Source organism: Hippocampus zosterae, chromosome 13 (genome assembly GCF_025434085.1).
Source record: "Hippocampus zosterae strain Florida chromosome 13, ASM2543408v3, whole genome shotgun sequence".
Lineage (NCBI taxonomy): Eukaryota > Metazoa > Chordata > Actinopteri > Syngnathiformes > Syngnathidae > Hippocampus > Hippocampus zosterae.
The window spans coordinates 3899085-3924784 of record NC_067463.1 but is presented as its reverse complement, the minus strand read 5'-3'; the positions used below and the strand labels follow the sequence as shown (position 1 = coordinate 3924784).

Genomic DNA, 25700 nt, shown 5'->3' with positions numbered 1-25700 from the left:
AGTCGTTCCCATGAGCTGACCAAGGGCGGTCCAGAGCTGTGACGTGAATGAAGAACCTCTGTCGGAGGTGATATCGTCAGGGACTCCGAATCTGCTGACCCAGCCTTGGAGAAGGGCGGCGGCGCAGTCTTGTGCAGTGGCTCCTTTCATTGGGATCGCCTCAGGCCATCGAGTCGACCGCTCGGTGGACGTGAAGAGATACTGGTAGCCGTCTGAAGGTGGCAGCGGTCCAACTATGTCGACGTGAAGATGGCCGAAGCGACGTCGGGGTTGTGGAAACTGGCCGATACCGGATTCTGTATGTTGGCCGATCTTACTGGCTTGGCATTGGAGGCAGTTGCGAGCCCAGGCTCGTACGTCTTTGTTGATTCCATGCCATACAAACTTCTCGGTCATCAGTTTGGCGGTTGATCTTCCAGACGGGTGTGATAAACCATGGATAATATCGAACATTTGACGTCGGAGCGTTTTCGGGATGAGTGGCCGAGGGCGTTGCCTGCTCACATCGCAGAGTAAGGTGCGTCCGTCGTCGCCAAACGGTACGTCTTCCCATCTCAGGCCTGTGACGGACTGACGATAGTCAGCGGTGCCCTTCTGATCAGCCACTTGGGCGTCGGCGATGGCTCCGTAGTCGACGCCAAGATGGACGGCGTTGATTTCCACTCGTGACAGGGCGTCGGCTACTGGATTCTTTTCACCAGGGACGTACTCTATCTCGCATCCGAATTCTGCGATGGCGGAGAGATGACGCTGCTGACGGGCGGACCACGGGTCCCCAGCTTTGGTGAAGGCGTGTACGAGGGGGCGGTGGTCGGTACGGATCTTGAACGGCGTTCCTTCCAGCAGGTGGCGGAAATGTCGCACAGCCAGGTATACGGCGAGGAGTTCGCGGTCGAACGTACTGTATCGGGTTTCAGGTTGGCGTAACTTCTGACTGAAGAATCCCAGAGGCTGCGGGATACCGTTGATGACCTGCTCCACCACACCTCCTACAGCAACGTTACTTGCGTCGGTCGTCAGTTGAAGCGGAGCCGCCGGCTTCGGGAACGTCAATGTCGCGGCCTTGGCGAGGGCGGCTTTCGTAGCTTCGAACGATTTGCTCTGGGCGGGGGTCCATTCCAGGTGTTTCGGGTTGCCGCTGAGCGCATCGTATAGCGGGGCCATGACGTGGGCGAGGCGAGGCAGGAAACGATGGTAATAGTTCACCATCCCAGTGAACTCTTGGAGAGTCTTGATCGTTCTCGGCGTAGGGAACTTGTGGATGGCGTTGACTTTAGCGGGCAGGGGGCGGACTCCGGAAACGTCGATCTCGTAACCGAGGAACTCTACTTTCGACACGCCGAAAACGCACTTGTCTCGTCGTACTACCAAGCCGTTGTCGCGGAGCAGTTGGAGGACGTTTCGGACGTGGTCGTGATGTTCTGCCTTCGTCTTCGAATGGATGAGGATGTCGTCGACGTAACATACACAGTACGACAGTTCGCCGAGGATGCTGTCCATGAGGCGTTGAAAGGTGGCGCCGGAGTTGCGAAGACCGAACGTTGAGTAGTAGAAGACGTAGGAGCCGAACGGCGTGATGATCGCTGTTTTGGGGACGTCGGGCTCGTGGACGGGAACTTGAAAATAACCTTTCAAGAGGTCCAGTTTCGTGAAGTATCTGGCGCCGTCCAACTCGTTGGTGATGTCCGCGATGTTGGGTAGGGGATAGTGATCCGGTTCCGTCTTCACATTCAGCAGGCGGTAGTCTCCACACGGCCGCCATGAACCGTCAGTCTTTTTTACCATGTGCAGCGGTGATGCCCATGGACTGGATGCTTTCTTGCAGAGTCCCATCCTTTCCATTTCGGCGAAAGCTTGTTTGGCGGCCTTGAGTTTGTCGGGCGAGAGGCGTCGGAACTTGGAATAGACGGGTGGTCCTTTTGTCTCGATATGGTGGAAGATTCCGTGTTTCGCTGCTTTCCCCGGCGTCTGGTGAAGTTCGGGTTTGAAGACGTCGGCGTACTCGGTTAGTAGGTGCTCGTATGGGTCGTTGGTTGTGAATGCACAGGCGTTGACGTTTTCTTGGACCCGGGCGACGAGGTCGGTGGACTGGAACGATTGGAGATTCAGCATTCTTTGGTTGCCGACATCGACCAGTAGGTTATGGTGCCCGAGGAAATCGGCTCCGAGCAGTGGTGTCCTCACGTCAGCGATAATGAAGTCCCAGGCGTATCGGCGGTTGGCGATCTTGATGTGGATGCGGCGGCATCCATACGTGGCGATGGGCGTACCATTGGCGGCCACGAGTTTGACTTGGCATGGCTGGTTGTGACGTCGGTTTTGGTCTGTGGCGGGGTAGATGGAGCGGCATGCTCCGGTGTCGACCAGGAATTCGCGATTGGAGATGGCATCGGTGACGTAGAACCCCTGGTTCGGGTTGGCGATCGTGCAAACGTAACTGTGATGAGGGCGCCACGCCGCCGGCGTTACTGTCGGCGGGTGGCCGTGGCGTTTTTTGAGAACTTGCAGTTCGGGAGGCAGTTTCTCGCGTCTCTGCCGAACTTGTCATGGTAGCTGCAAATACCAGACGGTAGCATGTAGCCGCGGGACCACTGGTTCTGGGGCGGAGCTTGACGGCGATCATGCGGTGGGCCTGGACGGTGGCGCACGGCATTGATGTCTGCGTCCACAATGGGCGGGGCTAGTGCGCTGCAGGCGGCGGCGACCGGCGTCGATTTCTCGGCGGCTCTGGCTGCGGTAATCAGGTCATCGGCTTTGGCGACTAGCGCGGACATTGACAGTGTATTGGCGTCGTGGAGGGCGGCGCGAACTGAAGACGGGATGGACTGTAGCCATAGCTCGCGCATGAGGTCGACTTTGCGAGGCTGGCCAGTAGACGGATCGGCGCCGGGTAGTCGGGCGAGTGACTGCATCTCGTTCCACAAACTGAGAGCTGTGCGGTCGCCTAGATCCTGACTGGGCATGGCGAGCAGGCGTTTGGCGCGGGCGCTGACGGTAAGAGTATACTCTTTCAGCAGGTGATCTTTCAACGAGTCGTACGTGATTTCGTCGTATTGTTGGTCCAACCATGCCGAAACGTGCTGGAAAACGCCGTCGGGGACGGCTTCTAAGACGTAGTCCGCTTTTGTTCTCGGATCTGTGACTTTCCGGAGGCGGAATTGTACTTCGGCCCGGCGAAACCAGGAAACGGGTTCCTGAGTGCTGAAAGGCGGCAGTTTCACCGAGACGGCGTGGATTGCGAGGTTGTTGTCGTACGGCGTCTGCGGGGGTGGAGTTGTCGACATCTTGAGTCTCGAAGGTTGCGTGTTGAGAACGGCGAAGGGTCACCAGTTGTAAGGGGCGACGGCCCGGCGAAGTGAAGTGAAGTACTCGAAGAGCGGTGGTACACTGTTTTTATTCAGCACACGTACGATCATTTATATACCAGCAAAGCGGACGTTAGTGTAAACAAACGTCCAGCCCACCCGGGGGCTGTGATTGGTTGGTAGCGAGCGGCAGCGGGGGCCGCCGATTGGCTGATCAGTCTCGCGGCGCGAAATTCAAATGTCAGAGTTCTCAGAGGGCATTTGTGGTTGCTACAATACCATACAATATAAAACACAATAATTAAAATAATATATTTCCTCATTAAAACATATAATTTAGTTTTTTTCAATGTCAAGTTCAGTTTTACAATCAAACATAATGTCCCGATCAAACTGTTAGATTGCCAGTGACGTTTATTTTCACGGGTGACACTGGTGATGGAAACGGATGCTCACGAAAAAGTTACAGTATAAACAGCATATTTGGGCAATTCGTTAAAAATCCGAAAGATGAAATACGATTTGAAGAGGAAAAAAAAGATTGTTTTAATTGCGCACAAATTCTGCATTGCAGGGATTTCTGTTCACCCTCCGACGACAACACTGTATTGAAATGCCGAGAAGTTGGATTTCATAGGCCTTCACCAATTTGCTGTCTCATGACAATGCCCAAGCTAATCGTTGTCATATGCCCTTTTTTTTTTGCATAGTCTGACAATTTCTACTCCCGCAGCGGTCTTGAAGGCATGGTAAGACTGCGGCATCATACTCACTGGTCCCCTCGATGAGGAGCTCCTGTCCATGACTGCCCAAAAGCGTCCGGGAGAGGAACGGAGCAAAGTCCACAAAGATCTCTCTGAGGAGGGGGGCCGCTTTTTCTAGGGCATGTTCCAGACGCTCCGAGATACTAGAAAAAAAACGAGATGAGATGACGGGCAAAAAGTCAGGCAACTCTACTCGAAGGTCACTTTTTTTTAAATGAAGAACACTTGAATCAATAGAAAAAGATATGTACAAGAATGTGTGTGTGTGTGTGTGTGTGTGTGTGTGTGTGTGTGTGCGCGCGCGCGCGCGTGTGTGTACAGGGTGGAGAAAAAAAAAAGATGAATCACCTCATATTGGGCGCCGTGTGCTGGGTCACAGGGGAGAGCGCTGGGACAGATGGCAAGCTAGCGCTGGCTGGAACCTGGCCACCGGCTGCAGAGGGAAACCATGGAATCCTGTTATTAGTCTGGACTAGCACACGCGTACAAGCGTGCACAGACGCGCACGGCAATACGTTATAAGGCCAGCAAAGTGCCATAAACTGGCGTAGAAACATGCCTCTTATGAAATCATACAATGGCTTCTATTCAAATGTTAGAAGAGAGGGGAGGGAGTGATTTATGGTGGAGTGGGGGTACAAGTATAATTTTTATGGTTAAGATAGCGGATGATGTACTCCGGGCACAATACGTCTTCCTTATCAATTTACAATTCAGAGCGTTTCATGATGAGGCCTTTAAATTACATACTTAGAGACCGGTAATGTTTCACTGCCACTCGCCGAGTACGCGCCCATGCAACCCCACCCCACCCCAAAATACACCCACCTCCCCACCCTGCCGAGAAATAAGATTGCAAAATTTGGAGACTGACCAAAATGAATAGTCAACATCGGTATTTATCATGGGAAATGGCATATTGGTGTACTCTGGTCCTTTTTATGGCGAAGAGTTTAAAAATAAAATAGGAAGAGTATAAATCACAGAAACAGAACTTAAAAGAAATGTCATGGTAGCACAGTGAAGAGTGTCTGTCCGAGCTGCTCAGCACAATATGGTAAGAAGAAAAAATGTGATGCTGACCATAAATCACAGAAAGTTATTATGATGTCACAGTACTGCAATGACAACAGCGGTAATAGGGACTCTGTCTTGGATGCTCAGTGGAATAAGAGGAAAACTATGGTCACCATAAATCACAGAAATAGAATGTAGTGCACGGTGGTGTTAGCTTAGACACAAAAGACAGTAAAGGGAACCCTAGGATAATTATTGTGAAATGTTGGTCGCGTGGTGAAGACGATGGCAGAAACAACTCGGTCCTGGCTATTCGACGCAATGCAGAAAAAAAAAGAAGAAAAAAAAATCGGCAAAATATGATGTGACCACATACCGTGCAAATTGCAATGACTGCGATATGAAGGTAGTATGGCGACGATTACGGTAGAAGCAACTCTGTCCTAGCTAATTAATACATAATACAACCAAGGCAGAAAAATGAGTGACCATAAATAACGGAAAGTGAAATTATCGTGTGAGAGAGGTAATGTAGTGACGACAATGCTAGTAGCAACTCTGTCCTGGCTGCTCAGTACAATATTGCAAAAAATTGTCAAATATGATGGTGATCATAAATCATGGAAATTGAAATTCTTGTGACATTGCGGCAGTGTAGTGATCACGGTAGAAGCAAGTCTGCCTCGCCTGCTCAGTACATTACAGGAAAAGAGGAAAAATAGGATGGCGACCATAAATCACAGGGAGAAAAAAAATGTCGATGTAGCAGTGACGTACTAACGACTGTGGTAGGAGTGATTGTCTTTAGTCTGTTCAGTACAGTATGGGAAGACTGCCGATGTATGGCGGGGTCCATAAATCTCATGCATAACACATTTTAATGCAACGTAGAACTAAAATATTATAAGAGGTGGATGAGTCTGTGTCAGAGGAACCATCGATATGATGGCATAGAGGGAAACTATGATGATGGCCATAATCACGTAAATTTAACTTATTGCAACACAACGGCAGCGTAGTGATCCAAGAGGTGGACGAGTTCCTGTAACGGGTCTTATAAGCTGCAAAGAGGAAAAATAAGATGGCGAGCAAATCACCGAGCGCAAACTCCCTGTGACAAAGCAGTAGCACGAGCGGCATCGGCGCTAAAGGGGGATTCTGTATTAGCTGCTCAAGTTCAGCAGGCGAAAGAATATGACGACTCCCATAAATGACGGAAAGCAAAGTGAGTAGGACGTTGCAGTGAACAAATACAACAAGCCGCCTCGACTTCAACACTCATTAGGTCATCGCAGAGTGCGTGAGCATGCATGTGAGCGTGCGTGTGCGGTGTTAAGTGTTTATGGTGACTGCACAATCATATGGCACTTTAAAGTAGGGGTCGAGAAACCGTATTTATTTGTCAAAATGGACTCACCAATCAGCAAATATAGGGGAAAAAATATTTTTTAGAATTTAATTGAATTTACTGATAAGAGACAATCAAATATATCAGTTACAGTGGTGTCTCAAAGCAAAGTTCAATTTTTTTTTTTAACGTTTTTTGTCATTTTACGATGTTGTAAAATGACTTTCAAAATAGTGCAAGCCAAACAAAAACTACATATCATATCAAACACATTAATTCATTTAAATTTCATGTTGAAAAGTATTCTAATTGAGCACAATAACTACTGTAAAATATTAAGAGTATTCAGGACTGCTTCAATGATTAAGTTTATAAGTTAAAAGTTTATGAAAATCGTTCTTTGAACATTTAACATTTTTAAAATTAGGGTTTTTTTGTGCGTGTCAAAAAATCTTTTACGAACAAATACTTCAGTTCGCATATTTCTGTTTATTGGTTCTTCATTTATTTGTGTTTATTCCCCCCCAACCCCCATATATTTTCCAACCCTGCTTTGAAGCAAAATCACTGGAGCTGGAGTTTCATGTCATTAAGTGTCGCACTTGTGTGTGTGTGTGTGTGTGTGTGTGTGTGTGTGTGTGTCCTGAGGCCTTAGATAAGCACATTAAGCTGCACAAGCCACACAGGAGTAGCATTGTTGAATAAATATTGATTTCTGGCAAAGCCAAGTAATTCAGTCTGCGCCCTGCACGCCCTCTAAGTGTGTGTGTGCCTGCGTGTGTTTGTGCATCTGCTGACCCTCGGCATTGCTGCTGGTCTGTGATGCATCTCCAGTAGAAACCACGGCCACGCCATCAATGGGAGTCACGGGGGGCATGCTGGGGGGAGCGGCAGCGGGATTGGCAGCAGCGGCAGCGGGCACCTGCGATGTCACGCCTGCTTTCTTGGGGGCAAGCACAACACTCCTGCATGACAAAAGACAACATTCACGTCAATGTACACAACAGACATATCAATGTACAATGACGCCAAAAAAAGCTCATTCGATCGAATGATTTTACAATTTCAGGATTAGAGTGACAACGTTTTGCTTACGAGTGTAACGTTCAGGAGTCACCCTGAATATTTTCATAAAATATAGCTTTTATATTTTCTGCAAGCAAAACTTCTATGACAGCTCAGAGGATCAACACTGATTTTGCTTTTTCTTTTAGACATTCACTTTAAATCACGGGAGTCAAACTCAAGGCCCAGGGGCCAGATCTGGCCCACCGTGACATTTCATGTGGCCCACGAAAGCAAATCATGCATGTCAACTTCCATGATCTTGCTAAAAATCTGTAGCGAAATGTCAAATTATGTGTCATCAGTAATGTTGAGATTTTGCAATAATTTTGCTAACCTGTTTATGCTCACTCGAATAATTGAACAAAGTAGTACAGTTCACCAATTTCAAAATTTGTGGTGTAGAAGTCACAATTCGATGAGACGATTATTTTGGTTACACGTTCATAACGGCCCTTCGAGGGAAGACCTCTCTCCAAAGCGGCCCGTGACAAAAATGAATTTGATATCCATGCTCTCAAAGATGGTGTCGCCTAAAAAAAGGGACGTTAAGTGAAGAATAAAAATATACACGTAGAGGAAGTATTTTACGTCTTAGATTAGAGGTGCCCTTTGATGGGATGAATGCACAAGGTAATAAACATTGAATACTTTTCATGCACATTGCTGCTTTGTTCTGGAAAAATTTGCCATTTACAATTCGCAATAAAGGTTTGCTGTGATTTGCGGTCCTTTAAATTTTCTGGAAAAATACACCTTGAGATGTCTCCTACGAGAGTGTTTTTTTCTTGTGCTTTTTATGCTTTGGCAAAATGCAAAACTGAGAATTCAAACTCCTTGAAAACTGCAGCTTTCCAAATCCCATAACGTCTTGATTTCGTGCAAGTCAATTCAGAGGATCATGGGATTTTTTGCTGCTGGTATCCGCCACTCCACACAAAAAGTGACCATACATTTGGGGGTAAAATAATGCGGTTGGAGCGAGTGTGGGTTGAAACAGCAGCCGGGGAGGCAAACGGCACGCTGCAGATAAGCCGTCAGTCTGGAGCAGGGCTATGACAGAGCACTGGCCATATCAAAGGGAGGCTGGCCCCGCTTATCAGTGCTGACACAGGGGAAGCAGAGCCTAATCACTGACTGCTGCTGCTGATGCTGACACACACACACTAATGCACAGGCTTGCAGATGTACAGTCAAACATGCAATGCACATGTTTAAGTACAGCGGAAGCAGAACAAGACCAAAGGATGACGCACGGTCTTGAAGACGTGCGTGAGTTAAGCCTGGCTCAGCGGGTAGTAAATATAGCACAAACATTCATCCCAGAGTTAGCATTCAGGCTAACCAAACGAACGCGAGTCTCCTCAAACTGGCCAAGTCGACAGGTAGGTTACCGGACATGGCTAAAGAATTTAACCAGGCTTGCCAAGTTCTCATGAAAAGAGCCCAGGAATTAACACGAGCAAGCTAAATTAATCCACAGTCGGCTGAACCTCACACAAGTTTACACAGACTAGTCATGCTAGTTGGCAGGCTAGTGAAAATAGCCCCAAAGCATAATTTAGCTAGCAAACATAGCACAAACTGTATGTTTCCCTAGAAGAGTCAATTTAGCACACAGGGTAACAAAGCCGGCACACAATTCTCTACTCAATCAACCTCCAAGTCCTCCACTTTACGACTTATCTGATGTCGTATTTGTTCTTCATTTTGTGACATACATTATTATTTATTTCCAGTCATCCATTTTGTAATGTGTTTTTTACAGTTCTACATTTTGCAACGTATCAGTTACAGCACTCCATTTTGTGACGTCATTTTCACTCCTCCATTTTGCCACATTTCCATTATTTAGAGTCCTGTATATTACGATTTGTCTAGACATCCGCTTTGTATTTATTATGCTATTCGCAAAACTCCTATTTGTGATGTTAGTCTCTTTCAGCACAGCACTTGAGTAGTTTGCCGTGCTTTATTATATGACTGATTTGCATGGGTCAAATCAATCTGGGTTTTTTTCCTGACTGGAAGCAGGCCACAGAACATTATCTACCAAGTTTTGCTTCCGTTCAGATACCCACAAGACAGGACAGCCCTATCAGGATGTGAAGAAGAGCGCCACAACTAGCTGAATGCACATTCTATTCATGGAAAGCACCATCGAGTGTATAAATAGACGTGTGTTTGTGTGGAGACTTCCATCTACTTGTAAAGGAACCGGTAAATTATTCAGCAGGTCATTAGCCACAGTTATCATGAGTGGGCCGCCCCTGACAATTAATGAGACGTCAGCCAGCGACAACACGGGAGGCCTAAGGTGCGTTGTGTATTATTGAACATTTTGAACCTGTTATGTTTGCGTCAAGTAAATGTTGTGTTCTGGTAATCACCACAATTTCAAATAAAATGAGGGAACGTGTTTGTGTGTATAACTTGTACAATGCCTCCAAGACCAGCCTCAAAGCTGCCTGGACGCACACTGGCATTAAATAAGATTATAAATAGAAAACGTAAATATCATATTTCCACGCATATACACCGTGCTCCAATTAGTCATCTACTTAAGAGGATGAAAAATAAACGCCTACCTCAAATAGAAAACTCCTTTTACTCCATCAGGAAAGGGTGGCGGGATTAAATATGATGATCTCGGTTTATGCTTAACTTTCCTCACATGGAAATTAACAGTCCTCCCTTTTCCTACATTTGGAGTGCTCCTTTTGCGACATTTGCAAATGACAGTCCTACACCTTGCAGTATATTGGTTATTGACAAACTTCCTGTTTTACGGTCCTACATTTTGCAACACTTTCATTATTTTACAGCCTCAACTTTGCAATTTTTTTTTGGGTCATTAACAGAAATGCATCTTACGATATTTGTCGTCCTCCATTTTGCCCATTGCAGTTTACTGCGCCGTTCTCCATTTGGTAACGCAGTCCTCCACCTTGAGTCGTATCCATATGTTTTGCAGTCTTCCATTTTGGGACATTCATTATTTACTCTGCTTCATTTTTGACATATTTCTTACTTCCAGTCCTCATTTTATGACATTCCACTATTTACATTCCTACAACTTGTGATATATTTGTGACTTGCAGTCCTCCCTTTTATGACATACCGACATCTTGCGATATATTTATTATAGACAGTCCTCCATTTTGCAAACGAAGCGATTTCAAGCGACAGTTGCAGTCCTCAATTCTGCAAAACGTCCATCAATTCCAGTCCTCCATTTTGAAGCGCAATTCGAGAAATTAAACTTGCCGTCATTCAAACGCTATTTGAGATTCCTCCCGAACGCTCCATTAACAACACTTCACGATGGACACAAGTCTTCTGTACACGCACGGCAGGAATGCAAACAAGTGCGCCCCGTGTATATCCCCCCCTGGCCGATGCTCGCACATTCTGCTGATCTAAATCAGCGGCTTGTACAATGACACTGTTTAGTTCTGGTTCATGTCAGCAAATATTTGCAGACTGACTGTCATAACAGGGGCACGGCTGAGAAATGGATGGGAGAAATCCACCAGGTCTGCGCTAGTAAATAAATCAGCTGGGGGGGAACATCGTGTGGATACTTCCCCCTCTGACCCATTCCCGGTTTTTATCTGGATTTTCTTGCATCCTCCCACCCCCATGTCGTCCTCGTAAATCCAAGCGTCTGGACGCGAGGAGAGGTGCCGTGTTTTGGCAAGCACGGCCGTGTAGAATGTCAACTCGTCCCGTCATCGTGTCGTGTCTTGCTCGTAGATGCCAGTCGTGATGGACGTGGCAGATGAAACGCTGTTCGTGTCCGCACGACGGAAAGAACTAATGAGAATGGAGAAATCACTACATGAACAAAATGAGAAGCTCTGAACTGGAACATCCAACGGAGGCCTGTGGAAAAGATCGCACTGGATGTTTACAAGTCCCAACCTCAGCAATGCCCTCGTGCACAAAGAATTACCGGTCATACCTCAATATCCATTTTGCATATTTATCAAAATTTGAATTTATGAGCGCACACATTCAAGGAATTTGCTCATATGATATTTATTTTCAGCGCAATACTTCAGGGATTGGGAAAACTTCAAATAAAGTTTTCGGTATTCCCCCTCCAAATGAAATAAAAATGTGTGGTGGGCCTATGAGTTTCAATATCATATCATTTTTAGCATCTTTATACGATATTATTTACACCTCTAAGAAAATATTACTTACCGGTATGTTTAGTCCTGAAAAGAGCACTTACTGCCACACAAAAATAAATGGATAATGAATAATAATCAATGATGATTGATCAATTTTAGTGGTGAAAAATAAAAATACTGAATTTTAAATCCTAAAAAGGAAGTACCATATTGATTTCATCATAATCATTTTTTACATTTGTACTGACATAATCTGACCAGCGTCAATAACCAATCCCATTGTGGCCACTGTCAATGTAGAACTCTGTTCCGTCACAAATATAATTCTTTTTGCTTTAATTGTCTTCTGTTTCTCACAGCTCCCGACAAAAGTGACTGCTCGTATGCTTTTTAAAAAAAAAGTCGAGGTACTACTGTATTCATTTCACCTCAAGTTGCAGGCCTTATCGGCCATCTGCCTTATCGTGTGAGTTTATGTTAAAACCCCTTCCTGCCCCTGTTGAAGGTGTCTGGCTGTGAACGGGGCCTCGCGTGTATTGCACGAGGAGGCTCCCCAAACTGTTGGTATATGGTTTCCAGCGCTCCTCAAGTCCTCAGTAAAGCGGCCAGCGGGCAGGAGCCAGTCTAATCCCCCTGATATGGGGAGCACCCGCAGACCTGACAAAGCATTCCTCAGATAAAGACATGCCGTCATCACAGAGATGCTGCGGAATTCCCATCGTTTTTGGTGGGCGGGGGGGTTGGGGGTCATATTCGCAGACCGACTGACTGGCTACGGGGAGGAGGTGTTTTCTTCAAAATGTGAGAACCTCAACTTTGACAATCTCCCCCATCGAGGGGTCTCTTACACATCCTCAAAGTCCAAATGTAAAACAGACCCAAGGACCATCGTTCTCACCTGGGCCTGTCTGCGGATTCACCACATGACTTTTTCCACTCCTCCCAGCCCCACTGCAGGGTTACCGGCATTTCGAGCAGACAAAGTCGGTTCAAAGGGGTTTCTGTTAAAATGTTCCTCTGGATGCAAACGGGGTACCGCGCAGAGACAGCTTCAAGGTCAGCAGCTTTTGTCGGGGATGAAACTGTCGACTTTGAAAAGGAATTGGAGTCTGGGGGAAACCAGTGTCCACCAACACACAGGAGCAAAGTGGAAAAATAGGGCTATACAGTAATCCCTCGTTTATCACGGTGAATGGGGACCAAAACCACCCGCGATAAACAAAAATCCGCCAATATATACTGTACAGGTACTGTATACATTATATATATATATAAAATTGCCCCACGTGGGCCTTTGCGCTTGAGCAGAGCGCATTAACACACACACACAGGCCAGCGATCCCCCGCTGGCGTGCAGCAGACGTGTTTATGAGTAGTCAATTAACTCATTCAGTACCAGCCAATTCTGGACCAAGTCTGAAAAGACGTTTAAAAACATCTTTGGGAGTGAATGAGTTAAGGTTGTTTAGACAATTAAGGATGAAGAGTCTCTCTCTCTCTCTCTCTCTCTCTCTCTCTCTCTCTCTCTCTCTCTCTCTCTCTCTCTCTCTCTCTCTCTCTCTCTCTCTCTCTCTCTCTCTCTCTCTCTCTCTCTCTCTCTCTCTCTCTCTCTCTCTCTCTCTCTCTCTCTCTCTCTCTCTCTCTCTCTCTCTCTCTCTCTCTCTCTCTCTCTCTCTCTCTCTCTCTCTCTCTCTCTCTCTCTCTCTCTCTCTCTCTCTCTCTCTCTCTCTCTCTCTCTCTCTCTCTCTCTCTCTCTCTCTCTCTCTCAGCAATAGACATACACTCACCTGCGTGCCCATGGTGCACCCCCCGCGCGTGCCCCACGTGGACCTTGCTCACACACTAGCACGCATGGTGAACAACACTTAAACACCGATTTTTGCGACTTCAAAAAACAAAAAAATAAAAAATGATGATTGAGAAAATCCGCGATGCACTGAAGCCGCCATTTTGTTTTTTTACTTTAACGCACTTTGTGTTGCACATTTGTGATAAGGTTTGTACACCTTAAGATGGGTGTTTACCTTTTTCGTATGATTGAACGAGGATGGGTAAAAAGTGGTTGACTTGTTTGGTGTTTCCTACACTTGTCAGAGTGTGGTATGAAAGAGCTGAACTCGTGATATATTGATCCCAAAACTGTTGAAGCAATATTTATGTTTGTGCCGCTGAAAATTAGAGTGGGCCATTTTGATTTTTGTCAGTTTTAAGTTCAGTACAGAAATGAATAGACAATCAAGTTTAGTTCCTATGTTGACAGGTAGGGGACAGTTCACTCTTGCACGTTGCACTTTTCCCCGATTAGTCATTGCAAAAACAATTTCTTCTTCCAAGACGCCAAGAACTATGAAACCAAGTTTCACCTTTCACAAAAGCATCCCAGAAAGTGAGGAAGACTCAAAGTGTCAGAAAGTCAGTAAAGGTGACAGATAAAATATTGATCGACGTGACAAATGTTTGGCCTTGGCAACAAACTAAGACCGGAGTATAAAAAAAACTATTTGTCCAAACAAATATCTATATATATATTGCGCGTCGTCCCGCACGCGGTCTGTCCTTCCATCTGTCCCTTTTCAAAACGTACCTACTTCACCGCGCCGCTGCGCGCCGCCACTGCGCCGCTCAGGCAGTGGCTCACTACGATCACGCGGGCATCTTAGCAAAAAAATGTTGTCTACCCACAAGCATTGCAATAAAATTGTTAGTTATTTAGTAGAGCTAAACATCTCTTTATTTTCGCGATAAGCAATGAAGATGAACAAAAAGTTGAACCAAGCAACAACACTTTTGTGGGCCGAAGTCCCACCTTACCAGCCTTCCGCAGGAGCTAGCTGATGAGCCGCCCGGAGGGCGGCGAACCACCACCTTACCAGCCTTCCGCTGGAACTAGCTGATGAGCCGGCCGGAGGGCGGCGAACCAGCTAGTCCAGAATAAATTATGACTGCCATAACAACACCCAGAAATACTGTAAAATCCTTCAGATTGGATTGCAGCCATAAAAATAAATCACTCACCGGCAAAACAACAAAATGGAGTCAGCCCATGATAGTTTTCGGTGGCTCATTTGCATTTGTGTATTTCTGTGGGCACATTTGTGTCAAGAGATGCGCTCACCTGTCAAAAGATCGGATCTGCAAGGAATCCCTGGAAACGTCGCCCACGCCCACCCCGCTTCCCAGAAAAGCGGGCGGCAGCAGGCCAGGGTCCACCATGATGTCGTCGGCCGGGGCGCTGACCAGGCTGCGCAGAATGTCCTTCACGTTCTTGCCCTTGGCTTCGGACGGTCTGACCTCTGAGGACAGCGTGGACAGGGCCTCCGAGACGGCGTCGGGTCCGTGGGCAGCACCGCCAGTGGAGGACGCCTCCGCCTCACTGGCCGCGGCGATAGAGGCGTGCTCATCGCCGATGCCGGAGTCGTAGCGGCGGAGGGCGACACCATTGTCCGACTCTGGCAACGCAGCCGCGGCACCGCTGTCTGTAAAGAATGTCATCGTTCAATTAGTTGTCTACTACAAGGGTGACTAAAGATTCATGAATCCCCCAAAAATCAATTTGGGGTTTCATATCTGGATCTAATACCAAGGTTAGGTTTTCAAGGTGGGGTTTCAAGTCAAGTGCGTTAAAGTTTCAAATTAGGGTTTCCGGTCGAACAGCAGCAAGCCAGTGTTGTGATATCAAGTTCGGGTAAGGTTTTCAAGGTAAGTGTTTCCAACCGGCGTTCCAGAGGTACACTTTCAAAGGTGGGTGTCAAGCCTGAAGTAGGGTTTCAAACAAAGGGTTAGGGTTTGAAATAAGGTCTCCTATACCTGTGCTGAGGGACAACTGCGATCGCTGGGAATGCTTGTTGTCGTTGTGTGGCTCCAGGATGTCTCTGTACTTGGACACCATGAGGACGGAGATGAAGTAGACCACAGCCAGAGCCAAGAACTGAGCCTGCTTACTGTCCTCCTGGAACAAAACAAGAACACTAAACAACATCCGTATTGATGTGCGCTTGTGTGTACATAAGTACAGCAGAAAGTGTCACGAGAGTCCTGTCAGGGGTTCCTTTTTCACCGAGCCTTACAGTTCTTTGAGGAAGATAATGTACACAACCGTATGGAGGCTAAAAGCGAGAGGCCTACTTTATCTTACGAATTGTACAACGTTGGGGTTTCGAGCAAAGCTAAGGATTTAGAATTACTGCTATGTCCTGACTTATGAATTACTCCTGACTTCTGATTTGACCACAATTGTTTGTCAGAATGTTGTGAACACTGAAGGGACAGCAAGTCACAGTGTTTAACAACTCCAACCGAAGTTAGTAAGTACATTCTCTTTCTTATGAATTCATGGTTAGTTTGCCCTTAGTTCAGCATTAGCCAAAAACGGTATGATAAATCAAATTATTGTTTATTGTCATACAGATTCATTTATTGCATGTGATTGTTCGAAACCACACGGGAAGAAAAAAAACGATTGCATATTAAATCGCAATTGCAATAATGAGGGAAAAAAATTGACAATAAAACAAGTTTTTAAAATAGGACAAATTTGATTCATCCATCCATTACCCGAACTTATGCTTTCATACGAGGGTTTAAAATAAGAGTTTCTCAAGTTAGCCCTCCCCGTTGTATGGGCCGATTGATTTTAAGGGATGTAAAATGAAACGTAACTGTGGGTCCTGGTGGAAACAAAAACCATACTGACCAGTTGTCGACAGCTTTTGAACTTAGCCGTGTGCGGGCATGCTTTCCACAACTCACAATATCTCGGAAGACGACGGCCCTGAGGCGGTTGATGTCCATGTCCTGCAGCAGCCGCTCAAAGTCGCGCACGGGAGACATCCCGCCAGTCACCGCGTCCACAGGACTCTGCGCCAATCATAAGAGACATTTGATTTGTTCGCCGAGACACAAACGCATACGTGTAGCGGCTTGGTTATCCTCTGGCGGGAGGACGGTGTCCTTAACGCAATGGCTTTTCTATAGAACGGCTGCATTATGAATGAGGTTTAACACACGCACGGCGACGGTTCAGGGAAGGAACGGCATGACTTTTACTGGAAGTCGCTGGATCAGATCAACAAAACAACAAAGATGAAGGTGGGGGCGGGGGGGGGTAATACAATAAGTATGACCTAATGCAATAACGTCCGGTGCTCGGTGGTCAGTTGGGAGGAAAGGGCAGAGCTTGTATCTGGACTGGAAGTGACTACAAAGGGGGGTTACAGGAGCAGAATAAGATATCCTGGGTATGACTTGCCTGTGCAGACACAGATTTGCCGGAAATGGGCGAGTTTGCTTCTTTGCTGAGCTTCAGCTGAGCCTGCTGACACTCCAGGCAGTTTCTCACCGCCATTGCGCACACTACAAGGAGCAAAAGAAGGTGATGCAAACAGAACTCTGCTGGACATAATCTGCACACTTGATTTCCCCCAGCTGATTAGGAATCTTTTATTCACCGTGGCAAGGTTCTAGGCTGAGACCAATATGGGCACCGAGACACCCTAATTTCTTTGCAGGAGGAAAAAAAAAAAAGAAAAAAAAAAGGAAATAGGTTGCACCAGGAAAAGCCTTTCAAGGAGGTGTGAAGAAAGGTATTAGTGACTCTCAATATCTCTGCAGCAACGTTTGTTTTTCTTTTGTCTGCATAATGTATGTTTTGTTTTTCTATTGCTTTTGTTGTTGAAGTGCAAATACCGAAACACTGATACCATTAGGTTTACAAGGTGATGCCATCAGTGTTAGCCTGGTTTAGTGTATCTGCTCCAAGGTCGTACAGTGCAAGGCATGCTCTTGAATCACACACACACGCACACTGACCGACTTGTGTGTGCTGAGTTGGCAGTGAGAGACACTTTCCCCTCCTCTGCGGCAAATAACATCTTACCCTGATACGACTTCACTTCACATGTGGCACACTTGTAATCTAATGTCATCTATTGTAATCCACAACCCCCACTCAGTGCTGCTGGTACTTGACAACTGACAAATCTCCCATTGGGAAAGCGGAGGAGAGAATTATTCCGTCTGGAAATGGCCCGGCTTTTTCCATTAGGACCACTCTCTCATACGGCCATTTGTAAAAAGGAGCGGTATGGGAGGAGGGGAGGAGGGCTGGTCAACGCTAAAACCTTATTACACTCTTCCCAAATCCGATTAGGGCGCCTTCAATGGGAAGCACATACCTCATCAAATATTCATTTCATAACAAACGCGGCTGCTGATTTTCCAACGCCGGTTCTGCAAGACAGCCGTTGCGGTTCGTTGCTTTTATAGTACAACTTTGCATGAGAGAGGGTTTCATTACTGTATCCTGCACTTAGGGTGACAAAATGGGGTTTGAAATTAGAGTTAGTGTATCCAGCCGGGGCTCGTGTTTCAAGTAGGGCCTGACCAATATGGATTTTGTGAGGCTGATTCCAATGTTTGATAGAAAGAAATTTCAATAACTGATTAATCAGACAATTAAAAAAATAAAAATAAGAGGAAAATATGTTTCTTACTCCTTAGTGCTTGCAACAACAAAGGTATGATTTACAATACTTTGTTCTTTAATATTTATTTGCCTTTACAAAAGAAGAAAAAAACCCTGCTGATTTTCAGTTTGTTTGTTTTTTCAGGGGGGGAATGTTGTTTTGTATTAATGTATCAATACAAACCCCCCCCAAAAAATCTAAAAGTGCAAATAAGGTTCAGGGTTTTCTAATTAGCGTTTCAAGAGAGGGCTCGGCTTCCATGTTCAGGATTCAAGTCAATGTTAGGGTTTCAAATTGGGGGTTATTTTTATTTTTTTAAATTAGGGTTAGGATTTTGAGCCTGGGTTAGAGTTTCAAACAAAAATTAGGGTTTCAAAAATGGATTAAGGGTTTGAGTAAGGTTGAGTTTGAAATTAGCCTTTCAAGTCTGGTTTAGAATTTCAGACAACGGTTAGGGTTTCAAGTGTGCATTAGGGTTTCAAGTAAGCCTTCAAACTAGGGTTCAGAGATACGGTACAGTACCAAGTTTTTCAATTACGATTTGAAGCCTGGTTTCGTTCTTGAAAGTGGGGGTGGGGTTTCTTGCCGTAAACAGGCTTTCTAATTACGTTTTCAATACAGTACCGGAATCGGCTTCCAAAGAAGGTTTCGGCTTTCATGTCACAATCTGGTTAGGATTTCAAATAAGGTTTTCTAGCCTTGGTGAGGATTTCAAGCATGTGGCCAGGTTTCCATGCAGCATTTAGGTTTCAGATTCGGGTTTATTTGTGTTGCAGGTGAGCACATCCAGATTGAATGTATTATCCTAGTGTATTTAACAGCCTGGAATAAAAGGTATGAAAATGGCCTGGGGGGTTTGGGAGAGGGAGACGGGGGGGCTTTGCTCCACACGGTGCAGTAGCACAGCCGAGGCCATTAAGTCTAAATCACTACATCACGATAGCGACCGTTTTATGACCATTGCCATGCGGTGGGGGTTATAATAACAAGATAAGGAAAGGAGAGCAGAGAGAATACACACAACGGATATTTTAAAAAATTAAAAAAATTAATAAGAAACAGGTGAGAAAGCGACCCTACCAAGGCGGAGGCACTGTCGCAGGATGCCACCCGACGACATGTTCTTCTCGGCCTCGATCTCGGCGAAATTGAGCGAGCTGGCAAAGACCAAAATGTCCATGAGGTTGACGAGGCGCTGCAGGAAGGCCACTGAGGCGTCCAGCGTCAGGCCCTGAGAAGGCTCGATGTCCTCCAGCTCGTGCTGGACATTACAATAGACAACGCAGATATGAAAGCAGCAGGGAAATGGAGTAGAAGCAGACTGCAATTTGTTTGCAAACTAAAATGGCCACCGCAAATAGTGTCGATATTCAACAGCAGGACGACTATTTGGGATAATATGAATGACATTTTTTTTTTCACTCAATCAATTTGATTTTTTTTATTTGTAAAGCTGCATGTCATTTATTTTTAACAAGCTTATTTCTTCAATTTATTGACGACAGATTTTTAAAAAAAGTTAAATCTTACTTCAATTAAACAAAAATTGTTGATGTTTTTGGGAGATTTGTATCAATTAATTCCAGTCAAGACATTTCGTCACCAAAAACCGAGTCAGTAAATGGTCGGTTACGACAAAGTGGACATTAAAAAAATATATATTATTATTTCAAATTGAATCATTTTTATTGTAAATGAAGGGAAAAAACATCAAAGCCAATTAAAACGGTCGACATTGTTTTTAGTCAACAAATTTGCTTTTCATTAATCGAATCAAATGCTTAAACTATTGACATTTAAATATATTTAAAGATACTTTTAAAGTTCTCATATGCTTTCACAATTGATAAGAAATCAATTAAATTTTTGGGATTAGATGTACAGTGCAAGGTACCTTCATTTAAATACGGGTATAGTTCTTTGCCACACGAATTAAACAAAACTACACAAGTTGGTGAATTAACTAAATTTCATTGTATTTAAATATTCACGACATGAATCGGATTTTACTGAAAAAAAATTCTCACATATATCTGAACATATCTTTGCTGGGATCCGTATGTTTAATTCCGGGCATGAGTAAGATCCAATCAACGGCCTTCCTTCCAGACGGTATCTATTTGGGGGGGCCGGGGGGGGATTCGTCTTGCGAGCGAAGAACGCACTTGTCTGGATTTTTCCATGAACGCTGTTGCAAATGTAGTCAGAACCAACAATAAATCTAAATGCCCGAGTCGTATAGAAGGACAGCATCTCATAAAAGTAAGGTCAGACCACAGACAAAAAAAAAACAGGCTAACGATGTTAAGGAATCGACCAACGGTGGGATAACGCGACTGACAGAAGGTCAATGCGGATGGATAACTCACTCTTGTGTGTGCGTCCGATCGTGTGCGTTCGTGTGTCACTGGCCCGAGACTTACCGAGGAGGAGGTGGCAGCGGAGAGCAGCGGCAGGATGCCGCCGCACGCCATGACCAGGTTGTCCACCACCTGTGAGATGAGGTGCACACTGTTGTGCACAAACACCACATTGTCACTGCTGTTCACAAAGTCCAGGACCGTCTTGGTGGAGTGGCTGAAGAGAGAAAAATAGACCAAATTCCGGTTTCAGAAAAGGATTGTGTTTTCAAATCAAAGCTTTAATCGTCAGCTTCAGATTTGGACAAGATCTGTATTTTGCGCCTGGGTTAGAGTTTCAAAATTAGTTTGAAGATCTGCTTAGGGTTGGTTTCAAGCCAGAGTTTAAAGCCAGCGTTTGCAACAAATCTTTGGATTCTAAATTACAGTTTCAAACCAGGCTTAGGGTTTCAAGCCTGGATTCAGGTTAAAGTTCCTCTCAAGAGAACAAGAGATGGCTGGCCTACCTCCTCCATGCTTGCACGTCTGTCTCAATAGCAAAGAGCAAGTCTGTGAGGAGGCGCTGATGCATGTGGGACCAGCGGAACTCCGGGATGCGGAACATGGTGGAACGCGGCACAGAGGTTCCGCTCTCTCTCGGCTGGGCTGAGGAAGGTCCGCCAGCTGCTGTCGTCGTCGTTTGGCTTGTCTCCTGTCGAAACCGCAACGATATTATGAGGGCCGAGGAACTCCACGCAAGAGTTGACTTTTTAATTTAAATCAAATCGTAAGGTATCTCGAGTGTCCGCCGACATGTCAAGTGTGAAATGAAACGATCAGCTAAAGCTTTTGTGAGCTGCCTAGTTCCCAAAATACAAGCCGATTTGCTGCAAATGGCCGTAAAAGCTGTCAATGACGCCAGAAAAAGTGGGGAGATCTGAGAAAAAGATACATACTGTTGAGTGCGTCTGCCTCAGTTCCAGTCTCTCCGTGTCTAATGCTACATTGGCCACATCCAGACGGGCTATTTTGATTTCTTTGGTCTTTTGAATAGCAGTGCTTCTGACAGCCACACTGGAAGGGGATTCCTCTCCAGAGACGGTTATGTCTTGACTCTGTGAAATAGGATCTGAGCCTTTCAGGTCCTCCTGCCCAGTAGAGGGTGCTGTTGGCGGCTGGTCGGTAGATGCGGGTTCCTCTTCCGGTGGGTCCGTCACATCTTCATCTGCTACAGTGGTCTTTGGTGCTGGGTGGGTCTCCCCACCCTGGGGCACAACTTCAGCTCTGGTTTCTTCATTGTTTTCTTCTAAGGCAATTTCCTGCAATTCACCAACTTCCCGCTTCATATCATGCCCTTCATTTTTTCCGACCGAGTCCTCTTCAGTTGCAGCAGAGGCGTACGACAACTCCCCCTGGCTGTCGTCAATGTGGTCGCTGACGGAGGAGACTTCCGCCAAGTTCTCATTGAAGACTGAGGCACCCTCCAGCAAGATGTCCAGAGGTGCCGCAGGGTCCGGAGAAACTTGGTCATTCTTGGGCTCATCTTCATTGGTAGGGTCTCCATCTTGAATGACTTCTCTCTCTACTGCTACAGGATCTTCACTCCGAGGTGCTTCTGGGAGATGATCCGGCTTCTCAATCGTTTCCTGCTGATCTGTTGTTCCACACTGTTCTTCTAAGTGGTTGGTTGGAATTGCAACATCTTCTTTGGAAGCCTCTTGATACAGCCTCTGCTCCTCTTCCACTACTTTGGACATGGTAACGGATACGTCCAGTGGATCAGACTCTTTAGCGGAGGGTTCGTCCACCGTCAGCTCGATGACAGTCGAGGGGGGACCGTTGGTACACTCGGCGGTCTCGGAGCTCTCGCTGACTCCAGAGACGGTACGGATTGTGCCAAGAGACCCGGTGGATTCTTGACGCTGGTACTGGCGGAACATGCGGGACAGGTGTTCCTTGTGCTGCTCGAAGGTCACCTGCAAAGACACAAACCAAACATTCAGTGCCATAAAAAGAATGTAAAAGCAACCAAAGGTAGAGCCCCGATGAGATTAGACCTATGCCGCAGTCGTAGTCAGTTGATTCTCAAAGCTACCATGTTATCATGACTGTAAATTAATTTGCACGATTCTGATATTCCCCCCCCCCAAAAAAAAAATTTTGCAAAGGGCCATTCATTTTTTTTCATTGGTTAGGGATTGCCCCGAGAATTGAATTAATTTTCAGAAAGCTACTGAGTAGCATTCTAGTATTGATAGCATTTGAGGCCAACTGAGCCATGTGACAAACCCTCCCCTCTCTTATACACGCAGCTACTTAAGACCTATTAACCCCGATCAGTCTGGCTTGCATCAGATAGTGCCGGATGGACCAGACTGCTCGTCCATAACCACAATGGTTGGCGGTGGCATTTGAGGAAGAGGCTGTACTTGTAAGCAATCATAGATTAGCGGCAGATGCTATTAGCCCGCGTCTGCCAGCAGTGCGGAGTGCGTGTCCGGCATTGGCAAATCCTCCCACGCCTAATACAAGACCTCGCATTAATCACTGGGGCTACAGGACAGAAAGTCAAAGATGGTGCTGGAAGGGGGAGAGGGGGGGCATTTGAGTGAAACTAGACCCGCTTAGCAGCTTTTTTTTTTTTTTTTTTTTTACCTGAGGCTATTTGGACAGCAGGAAAAGAGAGAGGGTTGGAAGGCTAAAAAAGAAAAAAAAGACTAAAACCAGAACTAGAGGAGTAGAAAGAAGGTGAGTAATTGGAATGAGAAGAAAGTAGAGCTGGGAAGAAAGCAAGGCTGATTGTTTGTAATTAATTAGGCGTTATTGTTCTAAATTAGCCCGCTACAAGGTTGATCATTAATCTTCTGTAGTGGGGAGCCTGACTGCTAATCCATAGCTGCCTCCTGAGTGCAGCAGCAGTTGCTGTTCCAGACGACCCTCCCCCCAAAACCCCACTCTTCATCGTTCTCGCCCAGACTTCAGAGCCGCCCTGCCATTAGTATGGCCTTAATTGAACGTTAGGCAATTAAACGCCTGCATTCCGGTTGCGATGGAAATGATGCGGTAGGGCGGAGTGGAACATAACATCAGTACACAAATACACTGGACTTACAAGGTGTACGGGTGGTTGGTTCTCACAATCTTAACATAAAGGACATGGAGGGTATACGGTGCAACACAGCGCAATGCGCTACAGCAGAAAGAAAGATCAACGGTGAGTTCAAGCTTAAAGTCGGTTAATCGCCAGTTGTGCGTTTTGGTTTTAACATCCAGGTTTTGGGTCCGCAGTAAAAAAAAAAAAAAAAAAAACGCTGACAATCGAGGGTTTGCTGACTGACGGGTGGAAAATGCTCAAATGTGGCAAAATATGCAGCAGATTACGGTAACAGAACAAAAGATGCTGGTGGTAAACGCACTCCGGGACGCGTCGTCTCGAAATGTTTTACCCCGTTTGATGCTTATGAAACAAAATCATGAAGTGGGCACATATTTGCGAAGGCGCGCATGCTCTCGTGAGGATTGCTCGTATTTATGAGGCCTCGTACTCCGACGGTTGCCGGCACCGCTCCGATGAATATTCAATGGGTTTGGATAGGAGAACGGACTTCCTCGAGAGGGAAAAGGCAAGAACGGGGGCCTAGCGACTCGTTTTCTAATACACACACACACACACACACACACACACATACACAGCCCTGCAGCAGTGGGAGGGCAGAGCAACAGTGACAAACAGCTTCAGCGCTACAAAGGTGGCAGGAAATCTATCAAACGGGACAATAAAATTGCAATTGAGTTTCTTTAGGTTTTTTTATAGAGCATGCATGTATCTTTTGAGGCGAATCAGAGCGCTCGTAACCGTGTGTGTGTGTGTGTGTGTGTGTGTGTGTGGAGCTGGAATCTTACAAGAGTTACAGAATGGGCGTATGTTTTTATAGCCTTTTTTTTTGCTTTTAGTCAGTTCAATGACAGAAAAACACAAACAAAAACTATTCCACAAAGATTTGTGCAGATTCTGGATTTTTAACACTTCTGCCATATTTAATTTCTCAGCATATAATGTAAGATTGTGACATTCTGAAGCTGCAGGATCATGTAAAAAAACAAGACATTTTAATTAGTCACTCTCACTTTATAGCCTTCTATTAAGCAAAGAACAACATTTGGACATCAAGTGACTCACTGTCAAGCAGCAGAAGCATTCTGATAGTCACTCAACAGTGAGGTGTAAGTATATAATTATTTTAAACGTAATGTACTCAATGTCATATTATCAACATGAATGAATGAAAAAATACTGATGGAGAAAAAGGATTGCTTTTAAAATATTACCTATAAAAAATATTTCAATGTACATTAGTAACTTTTGAACAATTAATTCTAAAGGGATTTAATTAGATATCATGAAAAAGTAACACCACAAACATTTTCTTGAAAGGAATATATATTCTATACAGCCCCAACAGTTTAAACACGGCATGCTGATGTATATGTGGAATAGAAGTAGTTAAATCCACCTATATTTGGGTGGACTTCCCCTTTAGAGAGAATATAAAGGGGAATATAAAGGGTTTTCTTATTTCTTATTAAAAGTCACTATGACCAACATTTCACTGTTACAGTCATTGAACCATACAATTCAATTATAATCATATACCTTAGTAAGTTGAATAAGATACCAGTCACTCGTGCAGGCATTCCATCATACACATTTTATTTTGGTCCTGTGGTCCCCTGAAAAGCACTGGCGACAGTCTAACTGCGCCCCCTACAGGTTACCAAAACTCTCTGCACCCACACCGTGTCAAGTGGGTGCCTCACATCACAAGCACATCTTTAACTCGCCCTTCACTCTGGCAGGGCTTTTAACTCGCCCCACCACCCCTAGCCCCTAACCCAACCAGACCACAATCCCACACCGTCCCACGGCTACTTCAACGTTTTGGAACAGACCAATGTAACATGATAGCCACAATGACTTTCTTCAAGCGCTAAACGGCGCTTTTTTGCAAATAAGAAGTGCCAGCAGTTGATTTTCATCTGTGAATGAAAGCTATTCTATATGTAAATAAAGAACCAAGAGAAGCTGACTTGACCGTTAATACTGACACCCCGGCTTTGGTGTTACTCTAATGGGACTGCTATAGTTGAGCGGAAGGTGTGCTAATTTTGTTAAAAAACATTTTAGATAAATATTTACACACACACACGCACACACACGCACACACACACACACACACACTGGAACCTTGTTGCAACGTA

At 45.5% G+C, this 25700-nt stretch overlaps 1 protein-coding gene across 7 annotated transcripts in view; it reads right to left on the bottom strand.

Moving 5' to 3' along the window:
* lrba (LPS responsive beige-like anchor protein) overlaps positions 1–25700 on the bottom strand; it is a 177564-nt gene that overhangs the window by 120280 nt on the left and 31584 nt on the right. For 6 of the 7 annotated variants that reach the window (XM_052083595.1, XM_052083597.1, XM_052083599.1 and 3 more), the window contains exons 22-32: positions 21398–22417; positions 20969–21153; positions 20526–20679; positions 19183–19363; positions 16887–16990; positions 16388–16495; positions 15446–15587; positions 14754–15114; positions 7233–7399; positions 4418–4502; positions 4079–4212 (exon numbers count right to left, since the gene is read on the bottom strand). In XM_052083595.1, the coding sequence (XP_051939555.1) occupies positions 4079–4212; positions 4418–4502; positions 7233–7399; positions 14754–15114; positions 15446–15587; positions 16388–16495; positions 16887–16990; positions 19183–19363; positions 20526–20679; positions 20969–21153; positions 21398–22417 (2641 nt within the window). The remainder of the gene's footprint in view (positions 1–4078; positions 4213–4417; positions 4503–7232; positions 7400–14753; positions 15115–15445; positions 15588–16387; positions 16496–16886; positions 16991–19182; positions 19364–20525; positions 20680–20968; positions 21154–21397; positions 22418–25700) is intronic. The other variant, XM_052083596.1, reaches the window with a different exon arrangement.